This window comes from Glycine max, chromosome 5 (genome assembly GCF_000004515.6).
Source record: "Glycine max cultivar Williams 82 chromosome 5, Glycine_max_v4.0, whole genome shotgun sequence".
In the NCBI taxonomy this organism is placed as follows: domain Eukaryota; kingdom Viridiplantae; phylum Streptophyta; class Magnoliopsida; order Fabales; family Fabaceae; genus Glycine; species Glycine max.
In genome coordinates this window covers 38,289,389-38,313,315 of record NC_038241.2, presented here as the reverse complement: position 1 = coordinate 38,313,315, position 23,927 = coordinate 38,289,389, and the positions used below count along the sequence as shown (strand labels likewise).

General features: G+C 34.1%; 3 protein-coding genes across 9 annotated transcripts; 1 reads left to right on the top strand and 2 right to left on the bottom strand.

Moving 5' to 3' along the window:
- Positions 1 to 532: 532 nt before the first annotated feature.
- Positions 533 to 5,869, bottom strand: LOC100810067 (putative amidase AmiD). Of its 7 annotated transcripts, none has more exons than XM_006580316.3 (14): positions 5,592 to 5,750; positions 5,020 to 5,269; positions 4,362 to 4,409; positions 4,034 to 4,135; positions 3,734 to 3,958; positions 3,551 to 3,633; positions 3,317 to 3,417; positions 2,783 to 2,906; positions 2,539 to 2,693; positions 2,212 to 2,348; positions 1,968 to 2,138; positions 1,414 to 1,638; positions 910 to 1,143; positions 533 to 824 (listed from the first exon to the last, which is right to left on the bottom strand). In XM_006580316.3, exons 2-14 carry the CDS (start codon positions 5,173 to 5,175, stop codon positions 726 to 728), a joined length of 1,860 nt encoding a protein of 619 aa, XP_006580379.1. In that variant the 5' UTR covers positions 5,176 to 5,269; positions 5,592 to 5,750; the 3' UTR covers positions 533 to 725. The 7 variants fall into 7 exon arrangements, with proteins under 7 accessions (XP_006580379.1, XP_006580380.1, XP_040871555.1 ...); XM_006580317.4 differs by having other exon boundaries at positions 5,020 to 5,213; positions 5,592 to 5,742; XM_041015621.1 differs by having other exon boundaries at positions 5,020 to 5,253; positions 5,592 to 5,688.
- Positions 5,870 to 6,874: 1,005 nt separating this feature from the next.
- LOC100305729 (uncharacterized) lies at positions 6,875 to 7,682 on the top strand. Its single transcript, NM_001248962.2, has one exon. The coding sequence runs from the start codon at positions 7,133 to 7,135 to the stop codon at positions 7,499 to 7,501; it is 369 nt and encodes a 122-aa protein (NP_001235891.1). The 5' UTR covers positions 6,875 to 7,132; the 3' UTR covers positions 7,502 to 7,682.
- Positions 7,683 to 16,629: 8,947 nt separating this feature from the next.
- Positions 16,630 to 22,531, bottom strand: LOC100808271 (respiratory burst oxidase homolog protein C). Its single transcript, XM_014775802.3, has 12 exons — positions 21,808 to 22,531; positions 21,553 to 21,715; positions 21,395 to 21,443; positions 21,131 to 21,244; positions 20,590 to 21,012; positions 20,055 to 20,438; positions 19,867 to 19,962; positions 19,640 to 19,755; positions 19,447 to 19,549; positions 19,300 to 19,373; positions 17,481 to 17,992; positions 16,630 to 17,205 (listed from the first exon to the last, which is right to left on the bottom strand). The coding sequence occupies exons 1-12, from the start codon at positions 22,358 to 22,360 to the stop codon at positions 17,096 to 17,098; spliced, it is 2,697 nt and encodes an 898-aa protein (XP_014631288.1). The 5' UTR covers positions 22,361 to 22,531; the 3' UTR covers positions 16,630 to 17,095.
- Positions 22,532 to 23,927: the final 1,396 nt, after the last annotated feature.

Genomic DNA, 23,927 nt, shown 5'->3' with positions numbered 1-23,927 from the left:
AATTTACTTAAATATTTTCTTTTAGTACTCAAATTTACAGTATGAAATTAATTGTTTATAATTTTAAAAAATAAATTAACATTTTTCATAACTAGTTAACTTGTGCATTGTATATAATAAATGTTTATTTTTATTTAAATTAAAATTTATAAAAATAATATATTTAAATATATAAATTAAAATTATAATAAATAATATATTTAAATATATAAATTATATTTCGAATTTACAATAACTTGATATATAATGTTATTTTTAATTATTGAAATTTAATTTAGTAATAGAGATTAAAGAGTATAAATTGAAACTAGATAGTAAAAAACAAAATCAAGTATATTGATAAATAAATAAAAAAAGAGTGTTCCAAGATAATTGAAAGAAAATGTGTAAATGGAGAGAAGAAAGAGATGTTGAAACTTGAAAGTGCTTAATTGAAAGAATGAGAAGCAAGTCTCCTAGACATTCCAAAACGTATTTAATTTATAATATACGATTTTTTTTATTTTTTTTTTGGGTGTGATATAAGAATAGATTTGAAGATTAATGTGGTATGTTATTATTTGCAAAAGTAGTTTATTTCCTACAACTCGATCTCCTCTACCTCTTTTTAACTCCATGTGAAAATGATTACATCCATATATGCAATATGCATGCTGAAGCTGTTCTAACAAGTTGCTTAAGGACCCAAGCCCAAAACCCTGAGAGGGTAAGTAGCAGTAAGTGAATCAGCTAGGAAGCTTATCATTTGGCCCGAGATCGTTGATAGGAGGGCGCTGTTTATGGTGATTGGTGACCTCTTGGTAAGCCATTGCCAACGCCAGAGCCTGGAAATAAAACATGACAAATTGATGATCAAGTCATAGCTTATCCTAGTAAAAAATCTAAAAGACAACTAACATAGTAACATACAATGTGATCACGGTTAGGGGGAGCATAAATGCCCGTGGGAATTGTCGTTCTTCTTCTAGTGCCACCAGGTGGTGGATCAGAGATATTTTTAAGTCCTGTTGGCACTACTATGACTGGTAAGCCAACAAGATTTCCTAGGCAAACTTTCTCCCAGTCAGTTGCATTGCCAATGAATGCATCCACGCTGAAGGACTCTCTTATTTCCTTTATTAGCCTTCCCCGTGCTCTTTGTGCCTGCACACAATATTTGCAAATAATATAACGATATCAAACCATTGATTTAAATTAATTCCCTCACATCAAAGTTTTTTTTCCCCTACAAGTCTCGTCCTTTAGGAGACAATCCTGTTCGAGACACTGATATCAAATTTGGACACCTCTTTCAGCAGAGATTTGAACATTGGTTAATCACACGTGGGAGATTAGTCCCTTCCACTAAACCCAACCTCATGGGTTTCTTCATATAAAAAATGTGTTGCATTTTAATTCTAATAAATGATTAACCTGTACATAGTCCACGGCTGGAATTAAGCGAGCACGGCGTAGTTCAGTGGGCCACTGATCTTGAGCTTCATACACATTATCCTTGCCTGAGCGTTGCCACTCATCAAAGTGGGCCAGCATGTCAACATCCATTGTGAAATTTAAGATACCTTGAACGGAATCCACTGTGTAATTCAGTTTGAAAGGGACCATCTTGACACCTTTTGAATCAAGAACATGAACAACCTGAGTTGACAAATCAAAAGAAGTTTAAGTCTTTTGTCCTAACATGATTCAAGAAATGCAAATAAATGTCTTCATGGAATTTGGCAATATGTAATGTCAAAGCTTGAACCACATGTCTAAGTGAAAGAATAATGATTGGCGAACACCTCTTACCACCAAACACCTCATTAATGTCTATTATTTTTCTCTGTCTCTCTCTTGTCATTATAGATCATATCACTTATCATACTTACACGTTTCTTTATTTCTCTCACTAGTTGTCAATTGTCAAATAGGTTATTAGTGTCCACCAAAATTTTTTGCTGAGTGAAATTACTTGAATGGCTAACCTCCATTTCAGCATCATCAAGATATCCAACAGTCAACTTTGTAATGTCAACCAGGAATGGATCATCCAGAGAGCTATGTTTTGATGAGGGATCATCAAGATCTTTTCCCCGAACAATATCAAGAATAATAGCACAATCAGTTGCAGATCTACAGAAAGGACCAAGCTTATCCTAGTAGAAAGATTACATGTAAGTTTAACATTCACAGCATCCTACAAATAACAAGGGATGATATTGGTTTTACCAAGCTTTCTGAAATGCTCATTACACCACTTCGACCAATAGTACCAAAAGTTGGGCGCAACGCTGTCACTCCACATCGAGCTGCAGGAAAAGTTATGGATCCAGCTGTTTCTGTACCGAATGCAAATGGAACCATACCTGTAATACAATAAATAAAATCACTTAAACAGGAAACTAAAATTTTAAGCACATTCTTGTTTTTTTTTTTGGTGTGCAATAATTGATAAAGATAAACCATGAAATGGAAAGGACCTATAAAGATAAAAATGAAACAAAGAAAGACAAAAATAAGTGCAGGCATTAATGGAAGATAACCTCTGAAAAGTACCTGCTGAGGTGCTTGCTGCAGGTCCAGCAGATGACCCAGTAGAAAATTCCTCAATATTCCATGGGTTCCTAGTTCTACCACCAAACCAAATATCATCATATGCCAATGATCCAGAAACAAGCTTTGCAACAAGAACTGCCCCAGCGGACTTCAACCTGTGTTAAACTATATCATCAACTGTACACAAAATTGTAACCAAAAAAACAATTTCTGGTTGTAGATTTACATTTGTCATAGATATTACCTTTTATAGACCCAAGCTTCTACGTCAATAACTTGATTTTTGAATGATTTTGATCCCCAGGTCGTTTTGTATTTGGGCACTGATATTATGTCCTTCAATCCATAAGGAATCCCATGAAGAGGCCCTTCAATAAATACCATTATTCAATTTAAAATACTCACTCATAGATTATAAAGATCATCCTGAAAGAAAGTAGGTGACAACTTTGTAATCTTAAAAATACGGCTCTGTTTAAACAGAATGAAGTCTATTACAAGGTATGCGATAGAAAGACCTAAATTCTTGTTAATCCTGTAATCATTAATAAAAGGTGTTTTATCCTTTAAATGTGATTTTTGCTGATATATCTTGTTCAGGATGTATAGGAATCTTATACTGATACTGATGATGCTAGGGTGGGTTAAGGTTTCAGAATAGTTAGTTGGTCCATATTGACTTATTGATCCTTCTAAAACTAAAAGCATCAAGTGGAAGGTAAACAAACTAAAAATAAATCACTTTTGAATGTTCAAATGCTTGGAGAAAAATCACTACCCAGATAGACTCCACGGCTAAGCAACTTATCTGCTTCTTTTGCTTGCTCGTGTGCCAACTCTTCAGTATAAGTGACTACAGCTTCAAGAGTAGGGTTGTACCTGATGTTCATTCCACATTACATAGTTAATCAGGAGGATATGTTTCAAATACATGAATAAGTCACCAAAAACACACAACACAATACATGTTACTACAATTGCTAGCAAATTAGCGTTCCAATACTAGTACTACTTTTTCAGTCTCCGCAAGAATATTTGTGTAAGCTCCAGAGAAGTAATTTGTTTTGTTTTGATGAGTTCACCTAACTCAAGAACCTGGTTTGAAACATGGGAGAAAAAAAGCCATTCATGAAATAGTAACACATACTAAAATGTTTAGAGATATAACCAAAGCCATTCATGATGGATCACTTACACTCATAAAGGCAATATCTTCTTCAGATTCAGGGCTTTGTATCCCAGAGATGGAAGGATAGTTGAAGCTTTTGTTTTCAAAATGAGTTGGTTGAGAGTTCCAATCAGCATTGAAGACTAAAGGAGAGGGATAATGCAGCTCCCCATTCTCAGAAGCTACAAGTTTTCGATTAGCTCTTATGATTGGAATATTGAACTCATTTGCACCCTCGGCAATCTCCCCAATCTAAGAGGAAAAGATTATTAGTCACCTCACCAAGCATATCATAGTAACAAGAAGCTCACAAGTCAACAAAATTACCTGTTTATCCTCGAAGAAGTTGGCATCAAGCAGTCCAAAGAAACATCCTAGGCTGGAAACATAACCTTTCTTGTCTGATAATTGACATTGGTTTTTACTTCCCTGATTGATTGCAAAACAAAGATCAGACATAATGAAAGCAACAAATTATAAAGAAATGCTCACAAGTCAAAACAATTAGTGCCTGAAGATTGACCAAGCTCTATACGAATTGCAATAAGAAACTTATTTCATTTTTTTTTTTCCAGTTATAACTATTTATGAAGAAGATTTTCCAAATAAGTTCTAGCAATCCATATTCATAACTCATAAGCAGTCAGAAACTAACCTGCATTTTCTCGCAGAATATTTTCCATATTCTTTTTATGGTTCTCACCTGTTGTACATTTGCCAGGGGTAAGAGAACTGGATTGAATTGATTTCATTTATTGAGAATGACCACATCATTTTTGGTAAACTATACGACCGCAGGAGTAGAGTATCTAAATTTGGCAATTAATTTCTGTACCCCTTAAGAAGACTGTGGGACTGTGTATCTCTAAAGTTTCCTTGATTGTTTCATGGACAACTACTTTCACACCTTAGTCTCTCTAAGCCCTTAAGTTTCTGGGTCGGTCTTCATTATTTAACCTGGCTGGTTTCCCTTGTTTATTTATGACCGGGGCTCCTGGTTGACAGATTAACGTCCCATTTAGCTGTCAAGCGACTCTAACCACTCGCGATGCTTTCGGGGCAACGGATAGACTGTTGCGTTATACTCTTGCCAGGATATCGATTCGGTCAGTTATCATACAGCCCTATATAGGCATTAGCTCGCTCTCGACCTAAAGGGACATGCTACACTCTACACTTTATAATTGAATGTTCTTAATTATCCTAAGTCTCCTGACTAGACACGATCTAGTTACTGGAACAAATTTAAAAAATGTTAATGCAATAGTTGAGTTGAAACTAACTATGCTACGAAAGGAAAGTGAGAAATTTACCATGTTTGTTAGGTTTGCACTGGAAGAGTGAACAAAGACGAGAAGCAGAAGAACATGACAGCGAACAAGTGTTGTTGAAAAGTGGAAGCAGATTGTGGCACCGCTACCACGTGTCCATTCTGTAACTGCTTCTCGGGGACACTTGTTCTTCGGCATGGCGTCCTCCTTTCTCACTACCCTGGAGTCTGTTCTTTCTGTAAATAAATTTTGATGCTTCTTTCATGCTAGCTTCAACTTCACGGTTCGTTGACTAAGTAAATATTTTTTAAAAATTAGAAGTAAAATTCATCTAAAAATAAAAAGCTAGAGATAAAAAATATAATGAAGTTAATAATCTTTTACAACATAAACTAGAGACACCTTCCCTTTTAAACTGAGGGAATCAATAAAATAAAAGCATAGGACGTAGCATGGATCTCTTAGTTTAAAAGCACAGGAAGACATTGCATCTTAATTAGGAAAGAGTCAAGATCCTTTCAAACCTTGAGACGGAATTCCTTTCTTTACTTAAGCACGCAATCTGTACAAGGAACTCTTATAAAATGATAAGAAATTGCATACAAGGAACTTACTGTGGTTTTGTTTTTCAGACTTTGTCTAGATCAAAGCCATCTCGCCCCCCCTTGGCTTCTCGCTGGGGAATGTAATTGCTTTTCTTTTTTTCGTGAAATTCGTGGCCTAATTAGCCAAAAGAAAACAACAACTAATTAATGATCCTATCTAAATATTTTGACACGTAATAATGATTCTGTGGATTGGAAATGGACGGGTTTTGATAAATATGAAGGTCATTTTCAACGTTGTTTGGTAGCCTTTCAAACGAAATAGTTTTTTCAAATCATTAACTGTTTGGTAATGGTACATATCAATACAGAAGGCTGTTAAATTAATTTGATTATAAAAAAATTTATTACTTAAATATCACCCATGAGAAATTCAAAGAAAGTTAAGACATGCTTGATTCACTTCTCATTTTTATTTATTTTAAAAATCATTTTTTGGTATCTAGGGTTATATATAGGTTACAATTATTCTTAAAATAAGACAATCTTACTTGAAATAAATAAAATTATAAGTGTCAAAGTTCTCTGCAAGTGTTTAATGTAATTACATTAAAATATTTAAACTCAAGATTATTAATTAGTTAAGCAAGAATAACAACAAACTTTATGAATGATGGATTAGATAGTATTTTTAAGTTTGGAAGAAGTATTACACATTCTTTCCTATTAATTTAAATTGACAAAAGAGATACATATATTAAATATGATGTGAAACTTAAAGGATTTTGTGATTTTTAATAAATGATATTATCTAAAAGTCTAGACTAGATTTAAATAATTTCACACTAATCAACAATCAATTTTTTATCCAAAATTTTAAAAATTATTTTTCAAAAATAAATATTTTAGAAACCAGCAGAAAATTAAACAAAAATAGTAGTTGAGATCGAGGCTATTAATTTTCCCATTTTTTCTCTGTTTTCTTCGTATAGTATGGCTAAGTGTTTAGGGACAAATTTTAGAATACAATAATATACTTAGGACAAATACTTTTAAATATACTTAGAAAAGACATCAGAATACTTGTGCCACAAGATAAAACATATATGAGATATCCATATTGATACATGTCATCGTCCTTACCTTAATGGCCATAGGGAGTTTATATTTGTAAGATCACAACCAGTGGAGGCTTTTGCGGATAGTGGTTGGTTGGGAGGAATAAAAATAAATCGTGGTTGCTTGTCTGTGCACTACTCGATCTACATCATACGTTTTGTCAATTTCCAGATGAACGGCATAAAAAGTCAAATTGCTGTGAAAAAAAAAAAATTAGGCATTAGTTTCCTCCTCGAACAGCATTTGGATAGTTCTATGATTGGCATGCCTTGGTCTTGCATGCCTGTCGAGTCAAAACTCATTATTATTAATTGTGTTACATGCTCTTCTAGCAAGGCCAGCATATATATATATAAAACCGAAACCTATACCTAACGCATCATAGATCTATAGAATACCAATTGCTAAATTCTCCATTTTCTGCTTTTCTCTCTATATTTATATACCCTTTTGGCCTCACAAAGGAACCAAGACAAGAAGGTAGCATATAGATGGAGGGTCTTCTGCCTCTGGTTTACAAAGCAATCAAGAAACGCAAGACTCGCAGGCAATACCAGTGTCTTTCTTCAGGGGCTGCTCTAAGCTACAACATGAACGTGGCTGAGTTCTACCCTCAAACTCATGATCATGGCCATGGCTATAATTACATGCAGGAGCCTTCAACTTCAATGCAAAAAGTGGTTGATCATGATGATGATGATACAGAAAACATTGGTTATCTGCGATACAATTCTGTTAGAGAATTCTCTAATGGGTTCTCTTCGCCTCATCAACAAAGAACCTGTGCCGCTGACTCACCCGATTCGAAGCAACTCGTCAGGTTTAGGAGTCAGAAATTATTTTCATGCCTCGCTGGTTAATTTACGTACAAGGTGCATCCTCTGTACGTATGACTGTGATATATATATATATATCGTGTATGTTGCAATTGTAATTAAAGACACTGGTGTGGCAACAATTCAGCTAAATTTGTGCTCGATGTAGGTTTCATGTGTTGATTAGATATTAATTAATGAAAAATAATGTTATTTTTGTGTGTTTAGTTTTGGTGTTTGGATGAGTTACAAGATAGATTCGTATAAATTGCAGATTTAGGCGACTTTTCTAGATTCAAAACCAAACTGCTAATTTACAATCATGAGATCACTTTGAAACTAGATATATTTTCTGGGTTTCCAACAAAGACAGGACCTTTTACAGCAGATCCTGTAATTAAGGTGTGCCAAGTTTAGAAACAAGAAAAGAAAGATACAAGATAATACCCTTTAAATGCTACATTTTTTCATTAAAAAAATCACTTTTAATTCTTCAATATTTTTTTTTTGGTTGGCCTCTTTAATAATTAATTAATGTCCTTGCTATGGTAATATGTAATTACTAATTAGCATTCTCCATTTTCTTATTTCTTAAGATCTGCCGTTAGGCTGATTGATGGCACTCACCTTCTTCCCAAAAATGAAATAATTTAATCATGGGATTTTGAGGTTATTTTTCAAATCTAGATAGTTGATAGGATGGTGTTATTGGTAAAAACAAATTTATTGCAATTTTCCATGTGTTATTTTTTTGGAAATTAAAAGCCGCATTTGATGAGTTGAACTAAATGCACTTTTTCCAGAGATATTTTTGTTTTGTTATGTTTGGTTTAAACAATGAAAACAACTGCTCCCATTTGATTTCAAAAATTCTGAATATAGCTATTGATTGTTAACTTTTAATATTAAAAGCACAATCTCGATCGCCAAAGAAGCATTGTGAGAAATTTGTTTGTATTTTAACACATGATGTTAGTAATATCAGTTTTAAAATTCTTACAAAACTTTCTCTCTCAACAAAAAAAGAGATTCTTACAAAACTTATCACGTTTAGTTAGCGCATGCAGATGCACGTAAGCTCATGACCAAAAATGAAAATTAAAGTACAACCTAAAACCAATTCTACAAATTCTTAGATTACAGGATTTATCTCAAAAAGAAAACTTAGATGACATATTTCTTACTCTTTATGATTTCTGCATTCAGAAGGTATAATTAATGATTTTTTTTTCTTATCAAAGAAGAACCTAAGAATTTGTCCACCAATTCTCTTTAGGTGGAAAACATTATTTCTTAAGTTGACAAAAATAACGATAATGACATAGATTAATAAATTATCTCCTTACCTTGTCCACTGAAATAAATTATTGAACCACTTGTTAAATTTCTTATAAAATTATAGTGTTTGATTACTCATTTGTGACGTGACCTCTTGTTTAGCATAACTTTCACGATTTTTTTTAGCAAATTGAGGTAGTTTTTCGCATTTATAATTAGTGTGTCTCCAAACACGCATTTAGTATACATAACAATAACAATCAATTTTTTAATACATTTCTTAAAGGTAATTCTTATTCAAATTTAACCTTAAAGCAACAAGCCTTGGCTCACTTGATTAACTTTCTACTCATAACATGCAAGTTAACAACTGCTACATGATTTGAATTCAATTCCAAGTATCTTTTTGGACAAATCATCTATAATTCATAAATATTAATTACCCGAATTGTATAGTTTATTTGGACCAGATAATAGAAAGAATCCATCTTCAGCTTAAACTTTTATGTACCATTTTTTTAGCTTGGTATAATCTCTAACATGAGAGTTGCTAACAATACATAGAGAAATTTAAGAGTTTTGGTAGGATTATTTTTTAAGTCAATAGTCAAACGAGTTTAGGTACATCAAGAAAGAGAGAAACAGAATTTTTCAGTAACAGTATTAAAAAACTCTTAAATTTCCAAAGGTACGAAACTCTATTTTTCGTTCCACAAACTCTATTTTTTCTTTAGCAAAAAAAATACGATCACAAATATTTCCCTTGATCCTTGTTGAGCCAGTGATTATTACGGGTGTGATGTGGTGACTATGCTGTTGACACTTTAATTGGAGGGCATGCAAACCCGGCCCTTAGCCTACGGGTGAAGAACCTCAAACCCAGCCGGGTTGACTTATTATATAGGTAGTAGTGGTATCATGTTGACTGCGTTACGTCGGGGGTCACACCCTTAAACCTTGCATACATTAATGAGTTATGAATGCCATTCGAACTTTGTCATAATCTTCTAGCTTTGGGTGCTATAGTGTTGTTTTTGCTTTTGATTTTGGTGCATATTTTTTCACTAATATATATTAGCCATGAAGATGGTGGATGTAGAAGTTTGTCCTTTGTCGTTCCCCACGTACCAATGGTTTGTTGCAGAATGATCATGGACTCATGGTGATGAAACTCTAGTGAAGCATTGGAGATATGCCATGATGGACACGATCTCGAAGGGTACTGCCCCCGACTCCCCGAGCTTCCTATTAAGATCAAACTACAGTAATATTAATTTCCTCTGTTTTACGTAAATTACTTGAGGCACTAGGGCTGACTAATGTTCAATTTTTCTTTCAAACTGAGCGGTAAAAACACAGTTCTTAAGAACTGAACTAAATCATTCACCGGAGAAAAATAATTCAGTTTAATTCTTAATAAAACTAATTTGAGTCTAATGGCCATGTATTATTAGTATAAAGAATCATATATTGTCATCGATAAAAAAAACTATTATTTATATAATTTTTAATATAATTATTATAAAATTAATAAAATTAGAGGATATGGTGATTTGTTATTGAATAATAATATAAAATTATTTTAACTTTCAATAAATACTTTATTTTTAATTATTTTAGATAAATTAATAAAGTGTTAATTAATCTAAGAATCCTATTTTTTTTATATAAAACTCTAATGTAAGTTGATTTCTCTCCTTTTAAAAAATATGAATATTAATATTATAAATATTTCTTTATGTTAGTAAACTTTTTTTAGTGTAATAGATACATGTATTTAATTTTTTTTTAACTTATATTGTAAAATATAAATTTATATTTAATATTTAATATTGTTTTAACATGAAAATTATATAATATTATAATTGTTATTTAAACTATAAACGTATCAAACCATGGGGTTGCACGTGAAAAACACACGCTACGAAAGCTACTATATAACAGAACATCAGGGTGAGCTTTCAAGTTTAAATCTCAAAACTAAAGCTGGATTTCTGTTACATTTCGCGCCAAACCAGAGAGAGATCGTAGAAGAAGCGAAATGGTTCAGCTGTGTTTCGTTCTGGATCTGCGGAGATTGACACCTCCATTGCTAACAGACATAAAGCAGGTACAGCCATGGCTTTAGAACCTGCTACTTCGTCTTCGCTATAATCTCAATCTCTACCATTTTAGTCGTTGCTTTCTTTTCTGAACTCTGCAATAGCATCATTCCTAATAGATCGGCGATTTCTGAATCTTCCGTGTCTCCATTTTCAGTCGCTGCTTCAACTCGCTAATTTTTACGCCAACTCGAGTTCGTCCTCGTCGCACGCGTGCAAATCAGTAACATTCGGCGATAAGATCGGTTTGTGCAGTGAACGAGTGTTGTATTCGTGGCGAGGCAAAGATATAGAGAGAAAAGTGATTGTTATAACTTCGACCGTGCCTGAAGACGTAGACTCTATGGTGCAGAAGAGTCTTATGGTGAGTCAGCGTATCCCTTACATGACTTCTATGTGTTGGAGTATAAGTGTGAGGTAAAGTCCCACGTTAATTAGAAGTAAAAAAATTGAGCACCATATAAATGAGGAAAAGATCCCACAACTCATAGTCTTAAGGTTTTGAATTAAAGTGGGGTATCAAGTTTTTTTATGTGATGTCTCATGGCAGACAAAGAAAACAAACACTAGTGAAATATACTCATATGTGTCAATTTTTTATTGGTGATTTCCTTTGATGATTGTTTGGAACTTACTTTTTAGATTTTGATTTCTCCATATTTATGTTACTCTTAAAAGGGTCTTCATGTTCTAGTCATATATCAATGGACACATCATAATCGATACAATTATATGCCAATTTTGAATGTCACATGAACTTGCACCTTGTAGATTAAGCAGAAGACGTAAAGGTTGTACAATTACTGTAAAACAATTCGTAAAGTTATGACAATATTCTAAAGAATATGTTACACTAAAAACAAATTGCATATACTTGTTGGAGTGACCTAACTGCTGAATATTGGTTTTGTCATTCATAAATCCAGAGACAAACTGGATACACTATCCGTGTTTGGGAAGAATGCCTTTTACACAAGTTATGTCTTCAATAACCTTTCTGAAACATAAGAAACAAGAAAACAATGTAGTCATGCAAAATAGTTTCTCTAAATCCCACCTTCTATTGATTTTTAAATAATTCTGCTTTTCAAATGTCTTTTACATCATTTATCATTGTGCTTGTGCCATCTAGTATCTACAGGATATCTCTTTCTTTTCACTTTAATTTTCAGTTCCACTCATTTAAAGGAAAAGGAAGAAGCATTAATTATTGGAATTGTACGTGAACAGACATGCAGATGTCATGGCATTCCTTTAGGAGATGCTGGAAAAAATTTCAGCAGACTTTCTTCCTCAGTCACTGGCTGCAATCTGGAAACGTGTTGTTATTGAAAATTCTGTTCGAGTTGGGGAAAAAATTATTCTGTTTCTTCCCTCATTCTATAATTCCCTGAAGCTCCTGCAAATTTCTTTATCAATCAACATTACTGTTAACGAGAGGATAAATTCGGCATCTCTTGATGAAGGTATATATATGTTCTTGTGGTCTTTCATTTATAACTTCAGTTTATAGCATTATGCAACAAGGATTTTTCTTTGTTTTTTCGTTTCAAGTAAACTGCAAAAGGCAAATGGCGAGGTTAATGTAACCTGTAGGAACTTGATTGAGTGATTGCACAATCAAATTGATCTATCTAGCATTCGTAGTAATAACCTACAGGAGTGGAAGGAAATATCTTCATTCTTTCACTTCCTCCTTTTCTTTTTTTTCTTTTCACTTCAAATTTTAAAGTTATTTCACACAAATTTTATTCCTCTTTTATGATCGATTAGAGTGACTGATTAAGCAATTCTGTTAGACTGCATCTTGTTTGAAGCCCCTCTATATATGATTTCACTATCTTTCCAGTTTCCACCATAAAAAAATTGATTCCTTAATTTAAATTTTTATGCAGGTCTTATAATGGGTGCCTCATTTGTTGTGATACCATCCTCTTATCATGTGATCGAAACCATTTCGGATGATGCTAATCAGTCCGATCTGAATGTTCAACGTGTGTAGAAAGCTCTGCTCCCCCTTTTAAATTCATTTAACTGTGTGATCATTACTCCTGAACTGTTGTCATTCAATGTATACTGGTCCAAAATTCTTCACTAAGTTTATGTTTCTTCCATCACTGCTATAATTTGACAGTTTTTCGAAGCCTTTCCAGCTTTCTACATTCAATGAACCAAGGTTTAGTATGCTCCTCAAATTGTGATTTAGAAACAATGGCAGAGGCTCCTTATCATTGCTATTATATTCTGCAGCCATCAGATATTGGACCAATGCTTATGAGGGTGAGAACTAGCCCCCTTTTGCTGCTTTTTGTCCCTCTTGTTCTCTGCACATTCACACACAGTAGAACAATTACAGTAGAATGTATGAATTCTAGCTTGTATATCCTGATGGTAATTCATTACTTTCAATGTAACTTCGTAATCAACATCCATAAAACATGCAGCTCCTAGCAGGGGCAGAAGAAATCCTACGAGTTCCTGACAATCAATTAGTTGATTCATCAATCAACAAGGAAATTGAGAGCTCGGTTCAAGCCTGTTTGCTAAAGGTTAATTTAAACAATTTCCTCAAAATATATTTCTTTTTCTTTTCCCCTCCAATGAGAGACTGATGTAGATAAATGAAATTTTATGTTGGCATTATATTGGCAAGTTGCAAATAACTTAACTCCTCATCTTCATGCATGAAATTTTACTCTATGTTTCTTCCTCAATGTGCTGGGAGCTCTTCATTTCCGAATATATCTGAGAAAATTTTGTTTGCTCATCTTCTAAAATTTTTACCAGTGGGACGAAGTGGCCTGTTACAAACATCTCGAGTTCTGGAAGAATTAATTCACCAAATTTTGCAGAATCTTGAACCATTTTTGTTATCAAATTTTAGACGTTGAATTTGAATTGAATCATTTAACAGACTATGATCCGCTGCTGCATGAAAGAGGCTTTCATAAAAAACTAAATGTGCTTGTCAAAGAGAGCCTACAATTTGGGTGAGTGTCTACGTCCAGCTGACGTGTGACAATGCATGAACTTAAGAACACTCTTTGGACATGATACACGAATAACCTCTCAAAACAACAATTTTTTTAAAAGAATTAAAAATAATAATTAAACGACCAGTCCTTTTTGAGAAGATGCTGTCAAATGTTGCAACAGACTAATTTTTTGAAGATAGTCATTACTACACGACCTGAGAATTCTTAAACTTAATTTTTCTGAAGAAAAAGATGACCTTAATTTTAATTCAAGACTTTTTTGGCTGGTTTTTCTAAATGAACCATCTTAGCAAACCAGTTGATTAGCTGAATATTCAAAGTTTTCTATATGCTTGTTAATTAATGATGATATCACTATGTTGTAGGTCAGTATTTTCTAAATCAGAAGATGCATTTTCAGAACTAAGCTCAAGTCAACAGCCTTCGTCAGAGGTGATCGGTAAAGCAGAAGCAGCCACCGGTGTCATAGTGGATGAGGAAACTTTGGCATTGGATATTACGGATCAAGACGACAAAACCACGGCCTGTATTACAGAAGAATGGAAGCAATTGGTTGTAAGCGAAGACCCCAAGTTGTACTCTCCCTCTTGTATGCCCAAAGCCAAGTTGGGTCAATCGAGTGTATCACCACGAGATGGTAATAGGCAGTTAGACAGGGAAACTTCAAGGATTTTGGAGACATTAGAGGTTCAAATGAAAGTTGCATGAAAAATACCAGTGCGCCCGTAAAGAAGCCTCTTATACAGAACAAGTCTTTGTCGGCAGCCAGCTAATGAAACCTAATTTCCAGAGGCAGAAAAGGAAACATAGATGAAAAGAAGGCAACTCCACGTTTCACGAAAACGTATCTTCGAAAGTCGATAAGGTTAGTGTATTTCTTTCCTTTTCTCCATTCTGCTGCAACTGCAACTGATTTTTTTTTTTTTATACAAAACATGAGTAAGCTAATCATGAAACAAGTTTTAAGGGGCAAGAAGTGTGAAAATGTTTAAAAACTAATGTTCATTTGGGTTTGAAAAGCTTACCAGTACACTAGAGTAGAAAAAGAATAACAGCTGATATTACGGGTCCGTAGTAGTCTCAAGCGTGACCTTTTATAGGCCTACTATGATTTTTATGCAAGTTTTGTATGGTTTGTTAGCTTATTTAAAAATTTATTTCATATTAAGATTTTAAATAAATTGATTGGCTTATCCTTAAACTTACCAATAAGTTTAGAGCCTAATGACATTACTAAAAATATTAATAGATTTTCGAGTAAATAAGTCTACAATAAACATATCAATAAACTCATAGCTTAACATACTAATCACACTAGAAACAGTCAAATAGGAGCGTTTACTGAATGAAATTTTGTTCGGGTAATTGGTTTTAATTTTAAAACTCGCGAACCCAATACCTAATCCGTTAATGTGATATTCTCTAATAATTACTATTTATATATTTTTACATTCATTTATTTATTAAATACAATTTATCATTTAAATACAATTTATCATGTCCTATTTCATTATATATATTATTTTAAACAATTCAAATAAGTCTAAACATAACTTAAAACTTCATAATGGAAAAATTCAATGAAAAAAAAAAAGAACATCTGCCATGGTATCATTAAAAAAAATTGAAACACACAGTATCACTAAATTGTTTCATCTTCCATTCTTATTTGCATCTTCCTCGATGTTTCCAAAGATTCAACCAGGGCAGCCATATGCAAATTTTTGTTTGTCATTCGTGTTATTGATGATGTTTCCTTTAAAAGACCGATTTGTGACTTCCAACAACTTGAAGCGCGAACCATGGTGCTTTAGATCTTAAAGATGAGCCGTGATGGATGAGAGTGAATAAAATAAGGTCTTGCTTTTTCACCTATTCAAATTGAGCAGTCATTTTCCTTGTTAAAAATGACATAGATACTCATAGTAGAAAATGGAATCCTGATTTTGAATTTGGGTAGTGTTTGGACCTCCTAGCTGATGCAGACGTATTGACGTAGGCAAGCTGCAAGCACAATCCAACTTGGACAAGTAACGTGTTTGCTTTTCCGTTTAAAAAGAGAGATTAACATGCATTTGTCAAAAAGCATTTTTTTGTTGGAAAAGTGTGTAAGATATGTTAGAAAGCAGCTAATTATATATTAGCTTCATCTACATGCTTATGACACTAACAAAAACTAAAATACACTAACATTATGATTGGATTGGTATAAATAAAATAAAAGAAAATAGAGATGCATGAGAGAGAAAAAAAGATGAAAATACTGCACTTCTACTGTTTATATAATAAAAAGACATATTTAAAAGCAATTTTTTTCTTTTATTTTCCTTTTTAAAAATAAGAAAGCAAAACGATTAGTGTGTATACGATCAAGTGTTTCTTTCATTGTCTGGATTCTGGAATTCTAGATAGGATGGAAGTGTGGTGTCAACGCAAAATATTTGTCTCTGAATTCTTCCGACTTAACTCACAAACAAACAGAGGTAACGAAAGCAAATTTGTTTCCTGCATGGTGACATAAGTTAGCAAATCTATATAATTTCAATGAAAGTTATTGAAGCTCATGCATTTTTTTTTTGTTATATAGTTTAGGGGAGCTGGGATGGGGAATTTGTTTCATTAAACTCAAAATTATGACCATATAAGAATGATTAGTAGGCATCTTGTTAAAAGAATAAACAATATGACCAGCCATACTAATATCTAATTGAATAGTTGAATACTCCTGAATTGTAATTAATCAACGAAAAGGCATCAAGATTAAGATATAAACTACTACTATTAGGTTCACTCCGAGTGGACAAGTTATGTATGATATTTATAATGAATCTCTGAATTCTGCAATTGATCAACAAAAAGGCATTGTGGATTAATACAAACTATCAAGTGCACTCCGGCTGGACATTATTCTCCCTTCTGTATTACTTTCTAGTTTCTCCCAGGTCCTTCCAAAAAGAGAAAAAATAAAATACCCTTGTGGTTATTTCTCCTTAAATTTACATAGACACAAAGACACGCAGACACAATAATAGGGCCATCCAACCAGACGCCCACACCTTTTGTAATTGGTAGCCAACTCACTACTTCAACCATTTAGCAGCCGCCAGCCTTCGTGCTTTTACAAAGCCATAACAACCAACCATATGTAGAAACTTAATTATTTATAGGCAATCATCTAGGTGGTGGGGAATGGGGATCAAGGTGGACGCCTTAGCTCGTTCCACATCATCCTTCACCTGATCTCCGATAATTCCCCTATCTTGTCAGAAATTTTCTTTATGGAAGTCGTACTTGGTGGATGTGTTGTGAGAGAAATCCAATGCTAGCTGACGAAGCTCATGGGTGAGGGCTGATGGCCCACAGTAAAATACCCCTGCATTACATAAATAAAGCATGCTGTCTAAATCTATCTAAATTGTAATTTAATGATAAGTCTTGAATTCGATGAAACATGTCAAAAATCATAAATGATTGATGTTGATCGAAATGCAATCAGCCTAGTGACAACCACAAGCATGCGTCTTTTGAAAAAAAAAAAGAAAGAAGCATATTCTATAATGGATCCGTAATTATTGAAGTGGCTGAATGATAGAAATTAACAAACGCAACGTGATGAGTTGAAGGAGTGGAGTGGGGGTGGGAACTCACCAACTCGGGCATCTGGATGATTAAGCGCAATGCGCTTGTAGACACTGCGCCAATTGGGTTTGGCAAAGTGAGACATGACGCGTGTGCCAGAGACAATGTCCACTCCATTCTTTGCATGGTTTAGGGACTGCAACATAGCAATAAGAGCAGAGCGAGCATCACCCTCTTCGTAGACGCTGGTGCAGTAGCTGTGGAGTTCAATCACTTTCCTTCGGTCCTCTTCGGCCACTTCGTTCATGACCCCTTTGAACCAGTCAAATGAACCCTGCTCTCTAGTCACCCAATAGAAGTATGCCCTACTTGTCTTGAAGTCACTCAACCTCGTTGGTGATTTAGCACCACCTATTCCCTCCTCCTCATCAATGGCCTTAAAATTGTTCACCATGTCCTTTAGTATACTTATCATTGGGGTAGCCCCAATTCCAAGCCCCACTAGCAACACCACCTCATACTCCCTGTAGTCTTGCGCTGGCGCCCCATATGGACCATCCACCAGAACCTTTGGAAAGGAACTGCACATATATATAACACATGATCATAAATAAAGAACCCCTGCTTTTTGTCAATCAACGCATAATTAAAAGGCTTTGTTGCTATCCAAGTGTGATCGACTCCAATCCTCGCTGCCAGCCTGTGCGATATATCTTCTGGGTCATGTGTTTCTTTCTATTTTATTGGGGTTACAGGGTTACTTATTTTTCAATATCTTATGAACTCGACTAATTAAATGCTTGAACTGACAACTTAAACTTGCATGCAGAAATTTTCAATAGGCGTCCTTATCACCCTAATATTTTTTTGAGTCCAGATAACAACCCCACCTTTTCCCCCGCGTGACAATAGAATTTGATTATAAAATATAAATCATACACACACACTTGTAGTAGATAATAATATGATACAACAAGAAGAGCCGAATAGAAATTAAAAGTGTCTAATAAGTATGTGTAATATATGAATGTCCACATATTCTTATTCTTATTTGAACATCAAAAAACTAACATAGTAGTACTTGATATTATATATAATTTTCTATATTTTTTCATTTTGTATTTTTTGCATGTACACATTTTAAAAATATATCTCAAACTCAAGATTGACAGCTTTTTATTATCTCATTTTAATGTTCACATAACATTTTCCAAAATACTAAGCATGTGAGCATGATGCCAAAGTTTTGTTAATTAATTTCAAACGAACGCGCTATGTGCTACCACCAACTTGTTATGTGTTATCCAGCAGTCATCAATTATTGGATCGCTAATTTTCCCTATATAAAAAAAAGGTCAAAATTTGGTGAAGGGTTTTTCAGTATACAAAGTGTCATTAATTTCTACACGTGTTTTTAACAGAGTAGCATCCTAACCTTAATTATAAGTGGTTCTGGTGTGATTTAAACTCCAAGTTTACTAGCAAATTTTACAAATATGGAACTTTCGTGGGTTTTCAGAATAAATAAATTAAAGCATAAACTACATAGTAAAAAGAGTTAATATGATAATTAATTAAATTAATAAATATTAAATTCAAGGTGTTCTGAAACTTTTATTACAGCGCATTATTAAATTGATAATTATTTTTAACAAATTAAAATATATAAACATTCAGTTAATTGTATCTATATTAGATTTGATTAGAGTAATTGATGATTTTTTTTTGGTGAATTAGTAACTGATGGAATTGATACAAACTTTTATATATTTAATGTTATCCCCATCATGGTGAAGTGCCAAACTATAGTTTTTGCCTTGGCTATCCATCATATACTTAGTAAATTTCCCTATTTAAAGAAAGTAACTGAAAACAAAATAGGACTTACCTTGGGCTGTTATCTCCTTTCAAGCATTCAGCTCTTAGGAGTCCACTCTGTCCATTGAGGGGTTGCTGGCACGCCTGAAAGAAACCAAAGCAATATGGATTGGGAAATTACGAGAAACCCACATTCAAGGGGAGGGGTGGAATTCACCTGTGTGAATTTGGCTTTCAGACTTCGAGTCCAATCACCAAGTATTTTTATGTGAACGCTAAGGTAATCATCATCAGGGGCGGAAGTTATGGAAAATGGATGCCTATGAATGCGTAAACAAAGCACCTCAGGGTGTTATGAAGGTATTTACATGCAAACATTTCATTTAGAATATGTTTCTTCAAATGCATACCATTCAAATGGAGACACAGCAGCACAGTTCACAAACATGTATTGTCCACTTTTGTAGCTAAACCCATGCGGCTTTGACATTTTAAGTGATAACACGTTTCCAGGATAAAGAGTCACCTTCAAAGTTGGCGATACGCATACTTTTTAATCTTGGCCAAAAGTAATTTTGATGGAGTAATGTGTTTCTTCATATAGAAAATAATTGAATTTTAATTATTTGATACTTACCTTCAATATTCTGACGGACTTAATGCTCGATCTGAATGCTCTAACCAGTCTTTCCAATGCATAAATGGTGATGGGAATAGCCAGATACATCCAGGTCTATCAATCACATAATGTCAAGTGCATTTTAATCGATTATTTTTCAATCCAAAACAACTACATAAATATAAGGTTCAACTGAAGGTGCTAACCGTTTTCTTGTACCATTCCTTAGTTAAGTAAAGTTTGATTCCATGTACAACCAACAGGGCATAGACAATGACGAAGAGGTGATGCGAATACCAAAAGGCATTGAAACCTGTGAATTTGTTGAAAGGTTTGGGTAGTTTGGCCCGGCCTCTCCTGAACCTAGGATTAGCCAGCGTAAAGGCTATTGCCATTAGCACAACTATTATGATCCCTGTTACTCCTTCCCATGATTTGACAAAATACCAATAATCTGATGGTCTGTCTCCGAAAAAAGGTTGCATCAGCTTGTACTTTTCATCACTTGCATGAAGAAGGCGAGGAAAATCACAAGTAAGATGATAGATGGAATGTACAGCAACAGCAACTGCTATTGCCACAGCTATCACCTGCAAAAAATACTCCCATTTGTACAACTATAAATTTGCATGCCTTGTTGACTTGTGAAAGCTGCTATATAACCCAACAAACATATGAATTGAAGTAGATATGTTTCCTTTTTTTGTCACTCTTGAAGGAGCAATCAGAAGTAAAAATTACCTTGTGGAAGTTGATGTTGTCATCCAAAGGAACTACAACACCTAACTTGGTCTTATTCCTCAGCCAGGTGATGGTGTTGCGGCAAACAGGTAACAAGATAAGAGCCATGTTCAATTTAAGTGTCTCGGCTGCACCTTTTGCCATGCATACACAATGGCCCATCACCTCATAGGCTGCTTTTCTCCTATATTGCACAAATTTATAGGCAAAAAGACCTAACATCACACCAATCCAAAGTGCAAGTACCCAAGATCTTTGCCAATTGTCCAGCAAGAAGTACTTGGCATCTCTACACCACCTCATAATTGCACTGTCGGCAAATGTAGACTTAAGTTTTTGACTTAGCATTTGGCTCAGGTATTTACTTTCTCCTCTTGTGGTTTCCTCTGGTTCATGCAACAAGAGCGTCTCCAGGTTGTCTATCTGTTTTTCCAAATAAAATATGGCCAAACAGCTAAAGGAATTAGGCTAGGTGGAGAATTCTATAAAAGTTAATGGGGCTTTTCCAATCTGGAAATTGCAGGATAGGCTATTCATTTACCATGATGTATCCTGTGTCAGCAGGGTCCAATTCTTCCATGATCAAAGCCGCATATTCCTCTGCTTGTTTCTGGATGTTTGACAGTTTGTTGGCAGTGGCGCTAAGGCAGATAATCTGAGACCAGAATTGATCACATGTGATCAAGGAAAATCTTAATCGGATTCAGACTAGAAGAATTTGCTAATAAAACAACTTTTGTATGTTGAACAAACTTGGAAAGTGAAGTCTGTACAGTTAGTGGTGAATTAATGATTTGAGCTGTACCTCTTTAATTTCTTCCTCGGTAATTCTGCCATCGGCATCTTTATCAACCCTGCATTACAAATCCAAATTAATATTGATCAGGTCAAGGGTGATATATACTTACAGAGAGAACCCAAACAATTGCGTTCATGTTTATATTAACCAAAACATTAAATTACATGTCAAAGAATGTTTTGAGCCTAGTATCAAAGCTCTGGTCAGAAATATGATCCCAGAACTCCTTCAACTGGATCTTGTTAATGGAACCCCCCTGAATACCTCTCTGCCTAGCAAGAGTATCAAAAAGCTTCTCTGCATAAGCCTCAGACTCCTTGTTCAACCCTACAATCAAATCCAATTATATGATATACTCAGAATTCAGAAACTATATATTTACATTCCTATCATCTGAAGCAAGATGGGGGTTTAGGTACCTAAGCATTGGGCAAAGAGAGCACGAGGAAGATAGCCACCAGTGGTAGCAGTAAGCTTGTTAAACTGCTTCTCCACCTCACCCCATCCTGCGCCACCATCGGTCTTGCTGATAAACTTGAGCCCTGTGAGAGCATGACCCACTGCAGACTTGGTCCTTTCAAAGTGTTTGGGCGCTGGTTTTGAAAATGATGCCAAACGCTTCAGCTGCTTCATGCGATTGGCAGCACTCTGAACCACAGAGGCACCAAAGGTTGTTTTCTTCTCAAGCCTCTTGCCCATCAAACCCAATTTATCACCTTCTTCTTCCACCATGTCAACACCGGCTGCAACAGTTTTAACACTGTGTAATGCCACAGAGTCACGATGAATGTCCATGGTCACCTCCACGTAGTGTTGTCCTTCAGCTTCAGCCTGGGATTTGGTGCCACTGTCAAGTCCAACATCATTGCCAGCTTTTGAATCAGAAGCCCCTAACTTCGTGTCAGTCCTTTCAGCATCAGTGAGTTCTATATCTGATTCATGGTGGTGAAGATCTGCAGAAGTGCCTCCCATTGTTGCTGGGTTTTTTTTTGTCTGATGAACACACCGGCTCAACAGCACTTTCAGGTCTCTTTCTTCACACTCATTTGTTTCTCTACTAGCTACCTGCTCGTTTTGCCTTCTATATGTACGTATGCTGCTAACCTCTTGCTATGGACAACAATGACAGCCATGTTTATCAAAGAAAAAGCCATTCAAAGTGACTTTATTTTCTAGTGTATTACAATGGTTATCTTTATTTATTTAAAGTTATTTAACTTATCTAAACACTAAGTTGCACTTCTTTAGAATAAGCAATGTATAATTACAGATACATCATTTTGACTTGACCTAAATCAAATTTATCATATTTCAGAAATACAAGGATTAAAATAGCCCTTTTTAAAATACATATGGATTAAAATCATTTTTTATCAAATTTTGAGAGATTTAAAACACATTTTACCTTCCTTTGAACTATAAAGTTGTATTAACACCTGTACCTTTTATAGTTGATTGTGATTACACTCGATGTTTTCTCCCAATATAGGCTTTCTTCGATTTATTAGTAACATAACATGTACCGTTCTCATTAATTAATATATAGGTTTCTGCTAATTATTTGTATTATTACGTGAAGTGAAAAAAAGAAGTCAATATAACATCACAAAAAATAGGAGTTTCGAATGTAATTTTGCAGAACATGAATGTAATTTGTCATTAATTGCAATGTTTTTAAAATATAATTTTTACCTAAAATCTAAAGATCAATACAATGTAAAAAACAGTGTATCACTATTGATTTGACAGTATTAATTTATTTTTGAATTGAATATACCTGTATTTTTACATTTTAAAAACGAGTTTTCCATTTCATTGGCTTTAGCGAGATAGACGACAAGCTAGTGAGCTACTATACGGAACTGTGAAAAGCAAAGATAATCATTGAAGGGTTCGTTCGTACGAAGCTCATTTATTTGTGTTGCGAGACAAAGGTGGTATGCTTGGAGATGGGCGCCAGAAAATTCTAACAATGATACAGTTTCTTGATAGATATTCTAACAATCATACTAATAATAATGAAATAATGATTGATAAATTATATATACTAATAAATCTTTCTAAGCATTTCTTATCTACTTTACAGAAAACAAAAACTAAAAAAAAGTCACATGTGATGGAATAAAAATGTGATCATGACGGCAGCACTGAACGGCATTCAATATAAATTTTTAAATCCAAGACTAAAAATCTTGCACATGCATGTAGCCACTAGTCACAACATTGGTGCTTTTAATTATTTAATGGGTTCTGTTTTAATAAATAGAAAAAATAGTTTATATATTTTTTTAATATAATAAATATTTTATAGTTTTTAACTAAGGTCTCAAAGTCATTCCCAACATATTGTCTTATTTATTAAAGGTTTGAATTGAGTTTAACGCAGTTAGTGTAATTTTTTCCACATATATATTATCAATCGATTAAAAATTATCTTGGATATAATTTTTAAAATAACTATCATAGGAGTCAACAGTAATCTTATCATACATTATTATACGAAAATTAAATTCTTAAGATCATTCAACTTAATCGGTAA